The following is a 20978-nucleotide window of genomic DNA, read 5'->3' as shown; positions in this document are numbered from 1 at the left end:
TAGTAGAAGTGTATTATTTAACTTTGTACTCCAGCACTTAGCACAGATTCATACAGACAGTGGGTGCTCACCAAACATTTGGTGAATGACTACCTCTTTGCAGTATGTTACCCAAGTTTCTAGCCCTTCCAGCTTCTGTTGGGCAAATTTCCACCTTCCATATCTATCTGAACGAGTTCCTCCTTCCTGCAAAATTTGTTCTGGACCTGAAATTCAACCCAGTAGGTACTCAAATACAGGCCAGATGCCCACTGTAATAATAGTATCTTACATCTATATAGTACTGGGATGTTCTCAGTCTTTTTATACCTTCATGTCTCTTTCCGTTACTGGTACTGACATTCCATTCCATTAAGATGATAGGATAACCTTAGTCTGCTTGCTGTTTGAGGTTTAAATACCTACTTTAGAGGCTTGAGGCAAAAATGTGCATTTTATTGGAGCTGGCAGCCAGAGCACCAAGACCTAAGAAGCAGTCTTTAAATGAATTACTATTTATTTTCTACCAAAGAAATACAAGTGCATAGTTTTAAAAGTCAAATAGTACTGAAGGGTTAGGAAGGAAATGGTGGTCCTCTTTCTCACCTCTCCTTATTCTTGAGTATTGCTCCCCAGAAGCAGCAGCAATTTTTTAGCTATTTTGTCTGGTTTTCCATATTCTAAATAGTACATTATTCTGATATATATATATATATTATTCTGACCTATCATTTCCATATCATATGTTGACTTCCAGTTATGGCATAGAAGAATTTATCTCTTTTGTCTCCCCTCCCAAATTATACTTCCTCTCAATCTTTATAGCACAGTTTTTGGTTAAATTAATATTTAGTGTTTATATTGTTATGACCATGTAGATATTCAATGTTTAGCTAAGTAAATGTACTTTTTAAATTTTCTTTCATTTTGTATCATGGAAAATCACAATTATATAAAAGTAGAGAATGGTATAACAAACCTCATGTACCCATTACCCAGCTTCAGTAACTATCAACATATGGCCAATCTTGTTTTATCTATATCTCACCCACTTTCCACCCATTTCCTTTGGATTAGTTTGAGGCTAATTCCAGCCATGATATCATATAAAATATAAATAGTGTAAGTTCTAAAAGGACTTATTTTTTTTTAAACATAGTCTTATGCCATCATCACACCTAAAAATAAACATTCAGTAATATCAAATATCTGCTAAGTGTTCAGATTTGACACTGACTTATCCGATGCATTTTTTTTTTTAAATAGTTCAAATCAGTATTCAAACAAAGTATACATGTTGCCTTTGATGAACATGTCTAGTCTTTTTTGAGTACCCCGCTCTCTTAATTTTTTGTCTTTGCAATTTATGTTTTTGTCTTTTTTGTGACCGGTACTCAGCCAGTGAGTGCACCAGCCATTCCCATTTAGGATCTGAACCCGCGGTGGGAGCGTCGCCGCGCTCCCAGCGCTGCACTCTCCCGAGTGCGCCACGGGCTCAGCCCTGCAGTTTATGTTTTGAAGAAACTGGTTTGTTTTCCTATGGAGATTCTTACATTCTGGATTTTGTTGATTGAATCCTCATGATGTCATTTAATGTTATTCCTGTTTCTTGTATTTCCTATTAACTGGTAGATCTAGAGTGTTCACCAGATTCAGGGCTGATTTTTGGCAAGAATATTTTCATACATATATGTCTGATGGCTGTCGTTCAGTGATAAGATCGATAAGATTCAGGTGCCATCAGCTTGATTTGCTTATTAAAAAGCTCCTTGTCAGCTTTTCACCTAATGGTCATTGGTGATCATTGCCTAGAGATTCATTGTTTCATGAGGGGCTGCAATGTGGGGATAATTTTAAGTCTGTCATGCCCTCTTCACTTAATAGCTGGAATTCTAAAAATAACTTTTCCTTATCAACTATTTGGTTATCCTGAGGTATTCATACAATAAAGGCAAGGTGAAGGCTTGGTTCTTTCACCTCCTCAAAAGGTGATCAGTTTAAATTTGTTTATTTTGGTATCATTATGAACGCATGGATTATTGACGTAGTTGATATGAGGGGTTTTCAAAAAGTTTATGGACTCATCTTAATTCCATTTTCCTATGAACTTTTTGTAGTATCCTTGTATGCTTCAGTCCGTTGCACATACTACTTTTTTGACATTCCAATTGTTCCATTTTGGGCCAGTTGCCTCAGAGCCCTAGGCGGTCCAGTTCTAGAGTAAAATATTCCTAGCACACTTAGTCTGTTTTCTGCCAAAGACTTGTCAGCACCACACTCAGCCAGTGAGCGAACCGGCCATCCATATATGGGATCCGAACCCGGAGCCTTGGTGTTATCAGCACCACACTCTCCCGAGTGAGCCACGGGCCGGCCCCCTGCCAAAGACTTGGAATTAGCCATTTCTTCAAGGAATCCTTGTTTCTTTTAATGGGAAATGGTATGTGGAAGCCACAGTATGGGTGTTAGGGGTGCTTATTTATACTGGGTTGTTCGTATTTCAAGGCCTTTTTGTGGACATAGCTAGGAAATTTTCTTTTTTTTTAAAGATGGCTGGTAAGGGGATCTTAACCCTTGATGTGGTGTTGTCAGCACCACGCTCTCTCAAGTGAGCTAACCGGCCATCCCTATATAGGGATCCGAACCCTTGGCCTTGGTGTTATCAGCACCGCACTCTACCAAGTGAGCCACGGGCCGGCCCCTGAGCTAGGAAATTTTCTTAAAGAGAAAATATACATACTGATATATCTAGATCAAATTTAGAATTAGAGTTTTTACTTAAATCCTTTGATTTTTATATTTTTATTTCTTGTCTCTTACAGTGAATGTGAGCTCCTGACAACTTTAACATATTTGTTCTACTATGTATATAATAATTTCAAAACAACAGTGACAATATTAACAATAACTAACGTGATTATTGAAAGGAGCTCAAGATTTCTTTCCAGTTCTTTTTTATCAAATTATTGTGCCCCTTGAAATAATTCCTCTCTGTAGTTAAGCCAACAATTTGATACACGGGTTCTTTTTTTTTTTTTTAATTTTGATTTTTTTATCTTGATTTAATTTTGTTCTATAATTTTGTAAAACATTTACATGGTTTCAAAGTCAAATCTACAAAATAAAGGTACATTGAGAGAAGTCTAGCTTTCACATCTGTCTCCTCTACCAACTTCTCTCCTTCCTTCTATGGATAACAATTTTTATTCATTTTTGCTTATTTTTAAACAGGTAGAGATATTTAAATCCTCTCTTTTCTTAGCTAAAGGGTGGCTTACTACATACACTTCTGTACCTTGACTTTTTTTTCCCACATAATAATATACTTCATTATTTTATAGCTGCATAGCTCTGTATGTATGTAGGTGCATCACACCTACACTATGGTGTGATGTATTTTACAACTCTTTGTTTTTATCAGCATGAATAATTACCTCACTTTTCCATTTGCATAGTTTTCTATGAACATATTGCCAATTTTTTCCAAATGTCTGAAAAGCTCTGTTAGACATTTATCAATATTCTCCATATGTTCAAAAGTTTCAGTTCAAGTTTTTCCATGAAGACGTTATTCTTGGAGTCCGCCATCCTAGGCCCACTAGGCCTTCTGCTCCCCAGTCTTGTATCCCCTGTTTCATAGATCCCCTGTCTTTTTTCTTGGTTTATACTCTCATTTGGCTAGAGTATAACCTCCATTAGCTTCTTGGGTAAAGGTGCCTAGGTGGCAGATTTTTAAAGTCTTTGCATGTCTATAAATGTCTTTTTTCTACTTTGACATATGACTGAGTTTTTCTAGATTTAAAATTCTGAGTTTGAAATCCTTTGCTTTTATAAATTTGAAGACACTGTTTCATTGTCATTTGGTTGCCAGTGTTACATAAGTCCTGATCTTCTGTAAATACTGCCCCCACTTTCTATCTAGAAGCTTTCAAGGAACCTGTCTTTATCCCTGAAACTTCATGACTGTATGGGTCTCTTTTTCATTCATTGTGGTGGGCACTTCATAGGCTTTGTCCATCTGGAAACTAGTACTTTCTGATATGGGAAATTTTCCTGTATTTCTTTGATTACCTCTTCTCTGTCATTTTTCTGTGTTCTCTCTATGCTTCCTATTATTTGGATCTTGGACTTCATGGACTGCTTCTATATATAATCTTCTATGCATTCCTCTCTTTTCCGTCTCTGCCTTTTTGTTCTCCTTTTTGTGAAATTTTCTTGACCTGAATGCCAACAACTTTATTAATTTTTTTCTAATATTCTGTCTTTAACTTTCAAAAGCTTTTTCTTGTTCTGATTCTTCCTTTTGTATAAGATCCTGTTGTTTTTTAGTAATGTAACATAATATTTACTTTTTTCCTGTCCTTTGCAATATCTGTTTCCTTCAGGATTTTTTAATTTATTTTGGGCATTGTCTTTTATAATGGAGGCTTTAATCAAATAGCTGGTGATACCTGGTTGGCTGTTCATATTTAAGAGTGAGGCCTTAAACTGATGGGCCATTTTAAAATTCCTGCTTTCATCCCTCTATTGCCATCACTGTGCCTGGTATCTCCAAGTTCAGAGCTTTTGTGGGTTTTCTTAGGAAAAAATATTCAGTCTCCTGGTAGAGGAAGATGAAGTTCATGGTAAGATGAGGATGTTTACCAGTTTTGTATCTAGACTTTTAACCAAATCCTGGTTTTAGCCATGGACCTTACTCTATCTCTGACTCCTGCAGTATCTTGCACCTTCAAGTGTGAGCTTTTAAAGGATTGTGTGGGGCAGATAAGCCTTAAGTCTCATCAGGTTCCCCTCTATAGGCACTTTGGATGTAGCTTCCTTTGACTTGCTAAGTCAGTTGTCACTCCAATTTGCCTTCCATCTTCTAAGACTTTACTGAGTTTGCTCTTCTGTTGTTTTCTTGCCCATTATTTTTGTTCTTCCCTTCATTTATTCATTTAATAGGTATTTTTGCACTCCTAAAAGTGCTAGGCACAATTCTAGATGCTTAGGATACAGTAATGGAGAGCATATCCCTTCCTTTGTGGAACTTAAATTTTAGTGGGGGAGATAGGTTTTTAAAAAATTATATGACATATTAGAAGGTGACAAGTACCATGGGAAAAATATAGCAGAGTAAAGAAGATAAGAAATTCTGGGGGTTGGGGGAGTGTGGGTTGTAATTTTAAATACGGTCAAAGTAAGCTTCATTGAAAGAGTAGTATTTGAATAGAGCAGCAGTTCTCAACTGAGGGCAGTTTTGCCTGCAGGGGACATTTGGCAATGTCTGAGACATTTTTGGTTGTCACCACTGGGGAGTGGTTGGGTAGTGCTATTGGTGTCTAGTGGGTAGAGACCAGGAATGCTGTTAAATATCCTTTAATGCACGGGCCAGCCCCCTACAACAAAGAATCATCTGCCCCAAAATGTCAGTAATGTTGAGGTTGAGAAACGCTGGAACAGACTTAAAAGAAGTGAAGGTGTTAGCCATGCAGAGGTCTGAGGGAAGAGCATTCTAGGCAAAAAGACAGTCATTGCAAAGCCCAAAGATGGGAGTGTGACTGGCTTTTTGGAGGAATTAAAACTAGGCCCAGATGAATGGGGAAGAATAGTAGGAGATGAGGTAAGAGTTAATGGGGGCCAGATCATGTAGTGCCTCAGAGCTCATTGTACGGACTTTGGCTCTTTTTTTTTAGAGTCAAGTGAAGCAGTGGGAGTGGAGAAGGACTTTGGCTTTTATTCTAAATGAAATGAGCCATTAGAGGTTTTGATGGGTGGGGAATGTCGTGATATGACTTAGATTTTTCGTAAGATCACTCTGGTTGTGTTGAGAATGGATTATTAGGGGGAAGGGTTGAAGGAAGACCAGTTATGAGGCTGTTGCAGTAATTCAGATGAGAGATGATATAGACCAGTGGTAGCAGTGGAGGTGGATATATCTTGACGATAGAACAACAGGATTTCCTTATGAATTGAATGGGAGGTATAAGAGAAAGGAGTTTTTAAAAAAATGGCTGCAGGTGTTTGGGTAGAACAAGTGGAAAGATGGAGTTAGTATCAGCTGAGCTGGGAAAGATTGATAGAGCAGATTGGTGGGGATTAGTAGTTCAACTTGACATGTCACATTTGAGATGCCTATTATACATCTGAGTGGTTATGTTAAGTAGGTAGTTGGATATATTAGTATGGGGTTCAAAAGAGAAATTCAGGAGTTGTTATCATATAGATGTTATTTAAAATCATGAGACTAAGACGGGATCACCAAGAAAGTGAGAGTAGATTAAAAAGAAGAGGAACAGGGACTGATCCTTGGGGCACTCCCAGTTTGAGATCTGGGAGAAGAGGAGTAAGCAATAAGACTAAGTGAGGAAACAGAGTATGGTATCCTGTGACTCATCAGCTGTGCCCAGTGCTGCTGATAGGTCAAGTAAGACGAGAACTAAGAGTTTACTGTTGGAGTTCATAACAAGGAGGTCATTGGTGACCTTAATGTGAGCCATCTTGGTGGAGTAGTGGGAACCTGATTCAAGTGGGTGAAAAGGAGAGGAATGGGAGTCAGTAAATATATACAATTCTTGTGAGGAGTTTTGCTACAAAGAGGAGCAGAGAAATGGAGCAGTAGCTAGTGGGGAATGTGGAGTTCAGAGGTTCTTTTTTTTTTTTTTGTCCTTAAAATGGGAGAGTGAAAGCATGCTTGTTTATTGATGGGAATCATCCAGTAGTGAGGGAGGAAAATGATGGTGCAGGAGAAAAGGGAGAATTGTTGGAACAATGAGCTCTTAAATAAGCTTATGCCTTTTTTATTCCTTTATTTCATTTTAGTAGATTTTTAGGAGGAATGTTCTGTTACTTTAACCAGAAGGCCCCTTCAAATTTTAATACTTGGGCATTCCCATATATGAATAGGAGTTTCAGTCTCTGTTTTACAAAGAGATACCAAGGCCTTAGGTTATACAGTGGAGAAGCTGTGTTTCATATTTACTTACCCATTATCTTCCATGTCAGGCTCAGTTTTTCAATTACTGGGACCTCTATGACATTTGAATCTTGCTTCCAAAAAGCCTTCCTTTCTAACCAGCCAATAAATGACAGTTAAACCAGTCTGTCTTTAAATCACCAGCCACAAAATTTGAAAAATATATTCAGTATAGTTAAGCATATCTTGTATTAATATGAAATTATAGCCAAAGTGATCAAGTACAGCCTTAATTGATTTTACCCTCTCAGGTAGCACTGTTTTTTGGTATAACTCCCCCTTCCCTGAATAATTTGAGATTTGTTTGAAAATACAGTGGACCTAGAATGAGTGCATTATGAAAACAAAAGGACCTAGGAAATGAGACAGTGTGTCCTGTTGTGGTAGCAACTGGCTTTTGTTTGAAATGTTTGGCTTTAAGGAATTTTGAGATCACAACAACTAAATCAGGATTGCATTTGACTTGTATTCACCAGGAGGAAGTGGAGGATCCAACTAAGATATAGTGTAGTTAGCACCTGGTTATATGAAGAAATGTAGAACTGATAGGCTTACATTAAGAAGTTCTAGGAAAGAATGGAATCATAGCAGCTTAGGAATGCATTAGGAATTGTTGCCAGGAGGAGTTCATGGAAATGGAAGATAATTGCGTTCCATACTGTATGTAGAATAAACTGAGATTCTACATATGAATACTTTTCCTGTTCATTCATATCTTCTTTCAATAATATTTATTGAGCACATTATATGTGCCAGACTAAGGATACAACTCTAAGCCTTCTTGGAGCTTACAATTTGGAGTACAATGGATAGTGTCCTTTGTAAGGTCACAGGACAGGGATCATGTTTCTTATATCACTGTATTAGTCTGCTAGAACTGCCATAAACTACCATAGACTGGGTGGCTTAAATAATAGAAATTTATTTTCTCATTGTCTGGAGGCTGGAAGTCTAAGATCAGGGTCTCAGCAGGTTTGGTTTCTTCTGAGGCCTCTCTCTTCGGCTTGCAGATGGCCACTTTCTTGCTGTGTACTCAATGGTCTTTTCTCTGTTCGTACCCATCCCTGGTATCTTTCTGTGCGTTCAAATTTCTCCTTCTCATAAGGACACCAGTCAGATTGGAATAGGGCCTGCCTTAATGACCTCATTGTAACTTAATCACCTCTTTGAAGGCCCTCTATTCAAAAGATCATAATATGAGGTACTGGGGGTTAGGGCTTCAACATATGAATTTTGTGGGGACACAATATAGCCCCAAACAATCACCTAGCATGAATAATCACTGTGAGACTTATTAGTTTTGCTTGTGTAATAATACTTTTTTCTTCCTAGTGCTAGGAAGTATTCCTTCGACAGTCTCCAGTGGAGCCCTGCCTTCAGTTTCATGAAGGTGGACACTGGCGTGAGCTTATAGTTCACACCAATAGCCAAGGGCACACACACATCACTTTCCATCCCCAGAAATTAAGTCAGGTGAGTCTCACAGGACAATAAGGGGAAGCTTCTCTAGCAACCCTAACTATTACTATGCTATGATTGGTTTTTGGAAGCTGCAGGGCAGATAGCAGAAACTACGCACCCACAGAATATTTGTGTTGCTGGGGAGAAGGGATGGGGATGAAGAGGAAAAGATGGCAAGGATACTACTTAGTTATACTACTGACATAAACCACACACTGTGGTTAGGTTACCAAGTTAATTACGTTGAGGACTCCCGAGTATTTTCACAAGAACTTTACCCACGGTAATATGTGCTCTACTGAATTCAAAAGCCAATTCAATAGAGGCTAGAATGTCAGAATTTCATAGCACAAATAATACTTGACATGTGTAGTGCACTTAGAGTTTTCAAACATTCCCACGTTAAAACATTCCTGTATTTATATGCGAACCTCGACCAACTTGTGAAGTAGGTAGGCAGGAGAGGTATTGTTACCCAGGTCCTTTGATTCCTGGCCTGGTGTCTATAGCTCCAACATGGTTTACTGTGAGATATCCTTATGTCAAACTAATGCTTAGCCTCTCTGTAATGATGTAAGAATTTTAAAATGTTCTGAACTCAAAGGGTTGAGTTACCATGCTCATTCTCGTTTGTGCCTCCTCTTTCCTTTTTCCTAGGACTCATCTTCTGAGGTGGTGTTTGGGTAGGTGGTTGGGATGTCTGAAGTGGGGAAGTATGAAGGGGGATTGAAAGGTTATTGACTCTTTGTGATGGGACAAAAGCTTTGTTTAGCTTCTTGTTTACAATGAAAATAACTCTCACACTTTCTTCAGAGAACTATTAGAGGCTCAAACTAGAGAAAGTGCCAATTCTGTTGTACTGTTGTGTAGGACTTGTCAAAAGCGGATAAGCAAAGCTTCTACTGATATGTGAAAATTGTGAGGTTTTTTTTGTTTTTTGTTTTTGTCCTACAGAATGTTGCTTTATGTTAAATGTTATTTATAATAGGATTTGAGAAATGTATCTTCTTGTCTGACTACTGCAGTGCTGATTACTGTGGAGCTCGGAGAGAAAAATTTGGCAGAGATGAGTCTTTGCTTGACTCCTGATTTTTGTGATCTGGGCAGGAGGAGCTCTGTGTTCAGAAGGAGACTATAAAGGAATTTTTCACCAAAGGCCTGGAGCAGTCTGTGACTTGACTTCACTTTACTTCCAGGAAAGGTAAACCTGGGATAGACAAACAGCAAATAGGAGCCTGATGGCTTGCTGTAGTCTGGGTTTGTGGATTGCTGATGTAGGCCTGCTGATAGTGGAGGATCTGGGCTCAGTGGTCCTAGCCCCTGTACACCAGCCAGGTCTGGAAACCCAAGCCAGAATGTAGATGAGAAGGTGTCTGCATGTACCTACATCCCCTGAGAAGAGAACTCCAGAGCTCTTAGGGTCATGGCAAGGAGGCTCTGTCTCCTAGCTAAGATACTGGGGCCTTCTCTTCCAATAAACCACTAGCAATAGAATGGTCTCCCATTCCAAAATGCTTCTTCTATTCTTTTCCAGCACCATGACCCATTGCAGTCTTCAGCAGGCCCCTTACCAGCTCCTATTTGGCGAACCCCACATCTTTGAAGATCTCCTAGGCTTGAAGTTCCGCATCTCTCGAGATGCCTTTTTCCAGATTAACACTGCTGGTGCAGAGCTGCTGTATCGAACTGTGGCAGAGCTGAGTGGAGTCAACCCTAACACCATCCTCCTTGACATCTGCTATGGAACTGGCAAGTGGCAGGAAAGGGCAAAATCTGCATGTTGCTTAGCTCCCAAATGCTGTTCACCCAGTATCCGGAGCCTTGCAGCTTGCAGGCATGGGCGGGGGGAGGTGGTGGTAGTGGTGCAGGCATAACCTTATTTTAAAACCCTAAAACACCCCCCTCTTATTCTTCTTCCCAGGTGCGATTGGCCTTTCTCTGGCTCAGAATACATCCCAAGTCATCGGGATTGAGTTGGTGGAGCAGGTGGTAGAGGATGCCAGGTGGACTGCAGCCTTCAGTGGTGTATACAGCTCACAGTCTGGGGAGAAATGAAGAGATGCAGTTGGTGCTATGGAAAGGGTTGTGTGGGAAAGGGCAGGGCAACTACTGTATCCCTGGCCTGCGGGGAGGAAGGGAGAGGGTTCTGGAGTGGTTAGAGTTGGGTCCTGATGATTTTCTGGAAAAGGTCCCAATATCTAATCTTTTATTTCTCTAGAAGAAGAGCCTGAGGGAAGAAACAAGTCTAGCTGATAGGAAGAGAAGTGGCAAAACTTTGGACAGAGTAGAAAAGGAACCATGTTAGACTCACAAGGCATCATAGCATAATACAATAAGTTTCAAACCTATATTCTCAGTAACAGAAATTTTTCTTTAAACAAACCTTACACCAAACTGGAGTATAGAAAACAGATCATCTTGTCCTCTCTACCCCACCTCTAGACAGCTCCTGAGGCAGTGTGTGGAAACCTGATATAACAGGAAGAGCACTTTAAAAAAGTCAAGGTTCTTGTCTTGGTATAGGGGCTTTTATGTGCCAAGTGAGTCATTAAATTGTAAAATAACACTGTCTAGCTATGCAAGCTCAGGCTTACTGAGGTATTCCAAGGGAGAGTACTTTGGAAAAGTGAACTGGGTCCAAATGTGTCTCTTTCGTTGTTATTCAGAGGTATGCTAGATCCAAAGGGAAGATGGCAGAGCCCTGGCTCTTACGCATTTCTGTAAAGCTGAAGCTTCCCCCCACTGCTGTGCTGAGTTGTCATGTGAGCCTCTCCTCTGCAGGCATCACCAACGTGAATTTCACACTGGTCGAGCAGAGAAGATTTTGCCACGGCTGCTAAAGTTCAGAAAAGATGGACCATTAATTGTTGCTGTGGTGAACCCAGCCCGTGCTGGACTGCGTAAGGATGAATAGCTAGCTGGGTGTTCCCCATGATGTCCACCAGCTTTGGTTCCTTATTCCCACACCATGCTAAGACTGCTGCCGGTGGACTGGCCCTGAACCACCACCTCCTGTATTCCTAACCAATCTAGATCCTAGTCGGATGGGAGTTTGTGATAACTGAGACCATGATAGTTTAAGTATGTTAATAGCAAGGTGTTTCTTCCTTCAGATCACCCGTTGGTTCAGGCCATTCGAAACTGCAGGGCCATCTGCACACTAGTTTTTGTTTCCTGCAAGCCTTATGGTAAAGCCACAAGGAACATCATTGAGTGAGTCTTGACTTCTTTTAAAAATATTTTCTAATAATCAGAGTAGTCTATGCTCATTGTGCACAATTTGGAAAATGTGGAGAAGTGTAAACAGAAGAAAAATACCACCTTCGAGAATCAATTACAGGGCCAGTATAGGGTGAGGCAAGTCAGATACTCAGTTAGGGTGCAAAATTTAGGAGGTTGCCAAAAATCTCAGTAATCAAGATGAGTTTTTAATACAAAATTTTCAAAAATGAAAACCTCCAAAATTCATGATGAGCAAAATACTAATTTTTTAAAAAGGTGGGATCTGCCCCTGCACTTGCTAAACAGTGCCTCACTGCCTTACTCCAGTCCTGGCTTTGGTTCTAATAAAACTTCATTCATAAAAGCAAGTGGCTAGACTACAGTTCTCCAATTTGATATACTAAAATATTGCATCAACATATTTGTCTTGATTACTGAGTTTTTTGGCATCCTATTAACTTTAGCACCCATCTGAGAACTAACTGAATAAAAACTAATTTCACACCAAATGCGAGTGCCTCTCATTTCACTCTAGTTCTAGCCTTGGTCAGCTATCTTGATTTTTGAAATGTGTCTTTATAATCTTTGCAACCTAGGAAATCAGAATTTCTTTATAATCTTGGAGTGCAGATTCCCTTTCTAATGTGAACATTTAGAAGCCATACAATAAAAGGTTGTTAAATTTGACTACATAAAAATAACTTCTCCCTTCATTACATGATACACACAAATGAATTAAAAATATATCAGAACTAAATATAAGAGCTGAAACTATAAAACTCCTAGAAGAAAACAGGAGATTTTAAATCTTCATGACCTTGGGTTAGGCAATGTGACTTCAAAAGCCCAAGTATCAAAATTTAAAAAAAAAAAATCTTTTCTGCTGCGAATGATAACTTCTGGAAAATGAAAAGACAACCCACAGAACAGGAAAAAAATATTTGCAAATCATTTGTAGGAGACTGGTATCCAGAAGCCAGATACAATAGGCCACATATTGCATGATTCCATTTACAGGAAATGTCTAGAATAGGCAAATCTATAGAAACAAAGTATATTTGTGGTTGCCTAGGGATGGGGGTGGGGATTTGGGGGAGAAATGGGGGAATGACTAAGGGGTGCATTAGTATATTATTGGGCTAATGAAAATTGATGGTGGTGATCGATGCACAACTCTGAATATAGTAAAAATCACTGAACTGTATAAATGGTTGAGCTGTGTGGTATGTGAACTATATCTCAATAAAACTGTTGACAAAATCAGTAACTTGTGCACCATAAAGACAGAAAACAACGTGAACTGCAAATTTTTTTCCACTTTGTATCACAAAGACTTTGAAATCAATAAGAGAAATGACAACAGCCCAATAGAAAAATGAGCAGAGGATATGAAAAGGAAATATTGTAAATGTGTTTACGAACCATGAAAGGATGCTGTCTCTCCCATAATAATGAAAATGCAGATTAAAAGTACCCTGAGATACCACTTTCAAAAAATTTTTTTCTTAAATTTATTTTTAATTCTATATATTTCTGGGTACAGTATGTTGTTTCTATATGTTTGTATATTGTATAATGTTCCACTCAGGGTAGACAGCATATCCATCACCTAAACATTTACAATTTATTTGTGGTGATTATATTCAAGATCCTCTCTTCTAGCTATTTAGAAATATAGATTGGCAAAAGTACAAAAGTTTGATAATGCATTGTTGGCAATGCTATGGGAAAACATGAATTATAAAAAAAATTACTGGTGTAAATTGAGTACTAACCCTATGTAAATTGGTACTATCCCTATGGAGGGAAATTTAGCAATATAGGTTAAAATTATAAATTTATACACCCTTTGACCCAGTAATTCCATTCCTGAGGCTTTTTCCTGCAGATATATACAAAGATATTTATTGCAGTATTTTGACACAAAAGATGAAATTCTTAGAAATTCATCAGTGAGGAATTGGTTAAATCAGCTATGCTATATCTATACAATGGAACACTGTACTGCTATTAAAGAAAAAAAAAAGAAAAAGATATTCTCTGTGTACTGATAATGAAAGATCTCTAAGGGATGTCTTTTTATAACAGCTTTTTTTTTTTTTTTTTGTCTTTTTCGTGACCGGTACTCAGCCACTGAGTGCACTGGCCATTCCCATATAGGATCCGAACCCGTGGCGGGAGCATCGCCCCACTCCCAGCGCTGCACTCTCCCGAGTGTGCCACGGGCTTGGCCCTTTTTATAACAGCTTTTGAGATACAATTCATATATCATACAATTCACCTAAAGTGTACAATGCAGTGGGTTTTCGTATGTTCTCAGACTTGTGCAACCATTACCACTATCTAATTCCAGAGCATTTTCCTCTCAAAAAGAAGACCCTGCACCTCTTAGAGTCACTCCCCATTTTTCCCCACCCTCCCAGCCCTAGGCAGCCACTATTCTACTATGCATCTCTGTAGATTTGCATATTCTGGACATTTCATGTAAATTGGGTCATATAATGTGATTCTTTGTGTCTGGCTTCTTTCACTTAGCATAGTATTTGCAAGGTTCATGTTGTAGCATGTCTCAGTACTTCATTCCTTTTTATGGCAGTGAAAAGGGATAATGTTCCATCGTGTGGCTATACCACGTTTTTATTAATCTTCTCATTAGTTGATGGACATTTAGGTTGTTTTCACCTTTTGGCTCTTATGAATAATGCTATGAACATTTATATGCAAGTTTTTGTGTGAACATACAATTTTTTCATTTCTCGGGTAGATACCTTAGGATTAGAATTGCTAGGTCACATGGTAACTATTTTAACCTTTTGAGGAACTGCCACTCTTTCAAAGCAGCTGACCCATTTTACATTTTCAGCATCTGTATGGGTGTTCCAATTTCTCCATATCCTCACCAACTCTTGTTATTGTCTTTTTGATTATAGCCATCCTAGTAGGTGAGAAATGGTAGGTATCTCATTGTGGTTTTGATTTGCAGTTCCTTTATTGGGCATTTGTAAATCTTCTTTGGGCAAATGTCTAATTAGATCTTTTGCCCATTTTTTAATTGGTTGTCTTTTTATTGAATTTTGAGAATTCTTTCTATATTCTAGCTACAAGTCCCTTATCAGATACATGGTTTGCAAAATTTTTCTCCCTTTTTGTGGGTTGTCTTTTCACTTTCTTGATGGTATCCTTTCAAGCACAAGAGTTTCTTATTTTGAAGATGCCCAGTCTATTTTTTTTCCTTTTTTGGTGGGTTGTGATTTTAGTTCTGAGATATGTTTGGTACTAAGTGGAAATAGCAAGGTACAGAATTGTTTATATAATATGAAACTATCTTTGTTTTTTAAAAAAAGATGAGAATAATATATATTTGTATTTGCTTGTATGTGTAAAGAGAAACTCTTGTAAGTTATACAAGAAACTGAATAGTTATCTATGGTGAGGGAGAACTGGGGAGATGAGTCATGGGTAGGAAAGAGACATCACTGTATACCATTTTATTTTTTAACCAAATGAAAACATTCATTATGCAAAACAATAAATAAAAAAGTACAATGATTAAGAGTAAACATAGGATTCTGTTAACACTCATACTGAGTAAAATAGTAAACATGGCCTCAAAAAGGCAAGAAAAATTTATTTTGAGAAGACAGCATGGTGCATATGGTAGAAAAAATGCAAATAATAGAAAATAGTGTGCAGTGAAAAATGAGTCTGCCTTACTCTTGACCCATAGTCCTTCGGTTGTCACCATTCTAACTGGTTTCTTGTGTAGCCTACAAATGCGTGCGCATACACGCATGTGTGTACGTACCATATCTCCCTCCTTTTCTTTTCCCGAACAAATAGTAACATACTATAAACACTTTTCTATACCATGCTTTTTCATTCAATAGATTTTGGAGGTTGTTCTGCAATGATGTAGAATCTACATCAATACTTACAGATCTACTTAATTTTTTAAATACCATATATAATTTCAATTTATATAAGTATGCCATGATTTAACTAGTCCCTTGCTAATGAATTTTAAAGTTGTTTCTACTCCATTGTTACTACGCTGTTGCAGTTAATATCCTTATACATATGTCTTTGCACATATGTACAAAGAATATCTATCTTATAAATAAGTATGTGTGCTAATATGTATTGTACTAGAAAAATTCCTGATGTGGAATTGCTGGGTCAAAGGATATATGCTGTGAACATTTTCACCTGTTTTCTGACAGAACTCTAGAATCCACTTATCAAAATATCCTTTTAGGGTTTTGATTAGAAATACACTGAATTTATAATTTAGGAAGAATTACAATCTTTACAGTATTTTTTCCATCTAGGTTTGTGGTACGAATAGTTCATTCTTATGTAATTGTCTAGAACTATTTATATGTAAGTGTGTATTTCTAATATAGATCTTAAACTTAATATAAGATGTTATAAAGTTTTTTATTGTATTATGAGTGGGATCTTTTTCATGATATTTTCTTTTTTTTTCTTTTAACTTCTCAATGTGTACATTGTAGTAGATTTTTGTGACCCTTTACCCATTCTTCTTTCCCCCTCCCTCTCTCCCCTTCCCCCCTCCCTCTCTCCCCTTCCACCACTACATCATATCTATTCACTTGACTTAAATAGTTCAAGGAATTTTTGTGGTTATTCTGTCTTCTTCCCCCCACCCTATATTTGTTTTTGTGTTTATTTATTCATTAATTTCTAGCTCTCACAAATAAGTGAGAACATGTGGTATTTCTCTTTCTGTGCCTGATTTGTTTCACTTAATATAATTTTCTCTAAGTCCATCCATGTTGCGAATGGTAGCATTTCATTTTTTTTTTACAGCAAAGTAGAATTCCATTGTATAGATATACCACAGTTTCCTTATCCACTCATCTGATGATGGACATTTGGGCTGGTTCCAACTCTTGGCTATTGTAAATAGTGCTGCAGTAAACATTGGAGTACAGGTATCCCTTTGGCATGGTGATTTCCATTCCTCTGGGTGTGTTCTCAGCAGTGGAATAGCTGGGTCTTATGGTAGATCTATCTGTAATTGTTTGAGGAACCTCCATACCATTTTCCATAAAGGCTGCACCATTTTGCAATCCCACCAACAGTGTAGGAGAGTTCCTTTTTCTCTGCACCTCTCTAGCACTTATCATTCTCAGTCTTTTGGATATTAGCCTTCCTGACTGGAGTGAGATGGTATCTCAAAGTGGTCTTGATTTGCATTTCCTGGATGCTGAGTGATGTTGAGCATTTTTTCATGTGTCTGTTGGCCATTCACATATCTTCCTTTCAGAAATGCCTGTTCACCTCCTTTGCCCATTTTTTAATTGGGTTATTTGTTTTTTTGCTGTAAAGTTGTTTTAGTTCCTTGTATATTCTGGATATTAATCCTTTGTCAGATGTATATTTTGCAAATATTTTCTCCCACTCTGTTGGTTGTCTTTTCACTATGCTGATTGTATCTTTTGCTGTGCAGAAGCTTATTAGTTTGATCTAATCTCATTTGTTTATTTTTCCTTTAGTTGCCTGTGCTTTGGGGGTCATATTCATGAAGTCTGTACCCACTCCTACTTCCTGGAGTGTTTCCCCTATGTTTTCTTTAAGGAATTTTATTGTTTCAGGATGTACATTTAATTCTTCAATCCATTTTGAATTGATTTTCATGTATGGTGAGAGGTATGGGTATAGTTCCATCCTCCTACATATGAATATCCAGTTTTCCCAGCACCATTTGTTGAAGAGGCAGTCTCTTCCCCAGTGCACAGACTTGCTGTCTTTGTCAAAGATCAGATGGCTGTAGGTGTATGGGTTGATTTTTGCGTTCTCTATTCTATTCCATTGATCCGTGTGTCTGTTTTTATGCCAGTACATGCTGTTTTGGTTATTATAGCTTTGTAATATAGTTTAAAGTCAAGTAGTGTTATGCCTCCAGCTTTATTTCTTTTTGCTCAGGATTGCTTTGGCTATGTGTGGTTTTTTGTTATTCCATATAAATGTCTGGATAGTTTTTTCCAATTCTGAGAAAAATGTCATTGGAATTTTGATAGGGATTGCATTGAATCTGTAGATCACCTTGGGTAATATGGACATTTTCACAATGTTAATTCTTCCAATCCAAGAGCACAGGAAATCTTTACATCTTCTTGTGTCCTCTTTAATTTCTCTCAACAGTGGTTCATAGTTCTAGACATTTTTCACATCCTTGGTTAACTTTATTCCTAAGTATTATATTTTTTTGGTGCCTACTGTAAATGGGCTAGCTTTCTTGATTTCTTTTTTCTGCATGTTCACTATTGGAGTATAGAAATGCTTCTGATTTTTGTGTGTCGATTTTGTATTCTGCAACTTTGCTGAAATCATTTATCAACTCTAAGAGTCTTTTTGTAGAGGCTTTAGGCTGTTCAGAATATAGGATCCTATCATCTGCAAACAGGGACAGTTTTAACTTCATCTTTTCCAATCTGAATGCCCTTTATTTCCTTCTCTTCTCTGATTTCTCTGGCTAGTACTTCCAACACTAATGTTTAATAGGAGTGTTGAGAGTGGGCATCCTTGTCTAGTTCCTGTTCTTATGGGAAAAGCTTTTCCCTATTCAGGATGATATTGGCAGTGGGCTTATCATATACGGCTTTAATTGTGTTGAGATACTTTACATCTATACCTAACTTGTAGAGAGTCTTTATCATGAAAGAGTGTTGAATTTTGTTAAATGCTTTTTTGGCGTGTATAGAGATGATCATATGGTTTTTGTCTTTGCTTTTATTGATGTGGTGTATCACATTTATTGATTTGAGGATGTTGAACCAACCTTACATCCCTGGGATGAATCCCACTTGATCATGGTGTATAATTTTGTTTATATGTTGCTGTATTCTGTTAGCTAGTATTTTATTGAGGATTTTTGCATCTATATTCATCAAGGATATTGGCCTGTAGTGTTCTGTTTTTGATGTATCTTTGTCTGGTTTTGGTATCAGGGTGATGTTTGCCTCATAGAATGAGTTTGGGAGAATGGCCTCTGTTTCAATCTTTTGGAATAGTTTGTAGAGAATTGGTATCAGTTCCTCTTTGAAGGTTTGGTAGAACTCTGCAGTGAACCCGTCTGGTCCTGAACTTCTCTTTGTTGGGAGCCTTCTGATAACAGCTTTAATCTCTTTATTATTATTGGTCTGTTCAGATTTTCTATATCTTCTTGGCTCAGTTGTGGTAGTTTGTGTCCAGAAATTTATCCATTTCTTCCAGATTTTCAAATCTGTTGGCATATAGTTGTTTATAGTAGTCTCTAATAATTCCTCATATTTCTGAGGTTTCAGTTGTAATATCACCTTTTTCATTTCTAATTTTTGTTATTTGGGTCTTCTCTCTTCTTAGCCTTGCTAAAGGTTTGTCAATTTTATTTGTCTTTTCAAAAACTCAACTTTTTGTTTCTTTGATCTTTTGTATTGTGTTTTGGGTTTCTATTTCATTTAGTTCTGCTCTGATCTTAATTATTTCTTTCTGTCTACTAACTTTGGGTTTGGATTGTTCTTGTTTTTCTAGATGTTTAAGGTGAAGTGTTAGGTTGTTTATTTGCCATCTTTCCATTTTTCCGAAGTAAGCATTTAATGTGATAAATTTCTCCCTTATTACTGCTTTTGCAGTATCCCATGTGTTTTGGTATGATGTGTCATTATTTTCATTGGTTTTGAGAAATTTTTTAATTTCCTGTTTAATTTCTTCTTGGACTCATGTCATTAAGTAGAATGTTGTTTAATTTCCATGTGTTTGTATAGTTTCCAGAGTTTCATTTGTTATTGATTTCTAATTTTAATTGATTGTGATCGGGAAAAATACCTGGAATAATTCCAATTTTTTTGAATTTGTTGAGACTTGTTTTGTTACCTAACATGTGGTCTATCCTGGAGAATGTTCCATGTGCTGATGAGAAGAATGAATATTCTGAGGTTGTTGGATGGAATGTTCTGTAGCTATCTGCCAAGTCCAATTGGTCTAAAGTGTTGTTTAGATCTTGTGTTTATTGAGTTTTTGCCTAGATGATCTGTCCAGTGTTGAGAGTGGGGCGTTCAGGTCCACCACTATTATGGTATTAGTATCCATCTCATTCTTTAGATCTAATAGTGTTTGCTTTATAAATCTGACTGCTCTGACATTGGGTGTGTATATGTTTATGATTGTTATGTCTTCTTGATGGAAAGATCCTTTTATCATTATATAGTGGCCTTCTTTATCTCCTTTTATGGCATTTGCTTTAAAGTCTATTTTATCTGATATAAGAATAGCTACTCCAGCTTGTTTTTCATTTATATTTGCTTGGTATATCTTTTTCCATCCTTTCATTCTAACTTTGTGTGTGTCTCTACAGGTGAGGTGAGTCTCTTGAAGGCAGCATATTGTTGGGTCCATCTTTTTAATCCAGTCTGTGTCTTTTGAGTGGGGAATTTAATCCCTTTACATTTAGAGTTATTATTGAAAGGTGTTGATTTACTCCTAGCATTTTATTGATTTTTGTTTAGATGTCTTAAGGACCTTTAATTCCTTTCTTTCTAATTTTCTGTTTGTCTTCTGTATTCGTTGGTTTCTTGGGGTGGTAGATAAACTATATTTTTTCTTTATTGTTAACATTTTTGTTTTTCTGGTAGGTTTTGTTCTTTCTTGAGTATTCATGGCAGAGATGGTTGTTTTTCAGGTATCAAACCCAGTCCTTCCTTGAGAATTTCTTGTAAGGCTGGTTGTGTGGTAGTGAACTCCTGCAGTTTTTGTTTGTTTGAGAAATGTACTATTTGTCCTTCATTTTGCAAGGATAGCCTTGCTGGGTAAAGCCTTGCTGGCAATTTTTGTCCTTTAGTATTTTGAGTATATCATCCCATTCTTTTCTGGCTTTTAGGGTTTCTGATGCAAAGTCTGATGTTATTCTGATTGGGGCTCCCTTATAGGTGACTTGCTGCTTCTCTCTTGCAGCTTTTAAGATCCTCTTTTTGCCTTTGAGTTTTGCCAGTTTGACTATAACATGTCTTGGAGAGGACCTTTTTGGGTTGAATATGTTTGGGGATCTTTGGGCTTCCTAAATCTGAAGATCTGTGACTTTCCCTATACCTGGGACATTTTCTGCTATTATTTCACTGAATATGTTTTCAATGCCATTTCCTTTTTCCTCCCCTTCTGCAATACCCATGATTCAGATATTTGAGTGCTTAAGGTTGTCTTTTATCTCTCTTAGATTTTCTTCAGTTTTTTAAATTCTTTTTTCTTTTTTCTGGTCTTCCTGTGTTAATTCAAACAGCCTGTCTTAAAGGTCAGAAATTCTCTCTTCTCCTTGTTCTAGCTTGCTGGTTAGACTCTGTTGTGTTTTTTATTTCATTGAATG

The 20978-nt window shown here is 37.5% G+C and overlaps 1 protein-coding gene across 1 annotated transcript in view; it reads left to right on the top strand.

Moving 5' to 3' along the window:
- Nucleotides 1–20978, top strand: part of TRMT2B (tRNA methyltransferase 2 homolog B) — a 31326-nt gene that overhangs the window by 7136 nt on the left and 3212 nt on the right. Inside the window, 7 exon segments of the mRNA XM_063084223.1 lie at nucleotides 8267–8407; nucleotides 9503–9548; nucleotides 9551–9596; nucleotides 9930–10144; nucleotides 10317–10434; nucleotides 11177–11295; nucleotides 11509–11608. Coding sequence (XP_062940293.1) covers nucleotides 8267–8407; nucleotides 9503–9548; nucleotides 9551–9596; nucleotides 9930–10144; nucleotides 10317–10434; nucleotides 11177–11295; nucleotides 11509–11608 — 785 coding nt within the window.

The sequence above is a fragment of the Cynocephalus volans genome, chromosome X (genome assembly GCF_027409185.1).
Source record: "Cynocephalus volans isolate mCynVol1 chromosome X, mCynVol1.pri, whole genome shotgun sequence".
NCBI lineage: Eukaryota > Metazoa > Chordata > Mammalia > Dermoptera > Cynocephalidae > Cynocephalus > Cynocephalus volans.
This window is presented reverse-complemented; position numbering and strand designations above follow the sequence as displayed.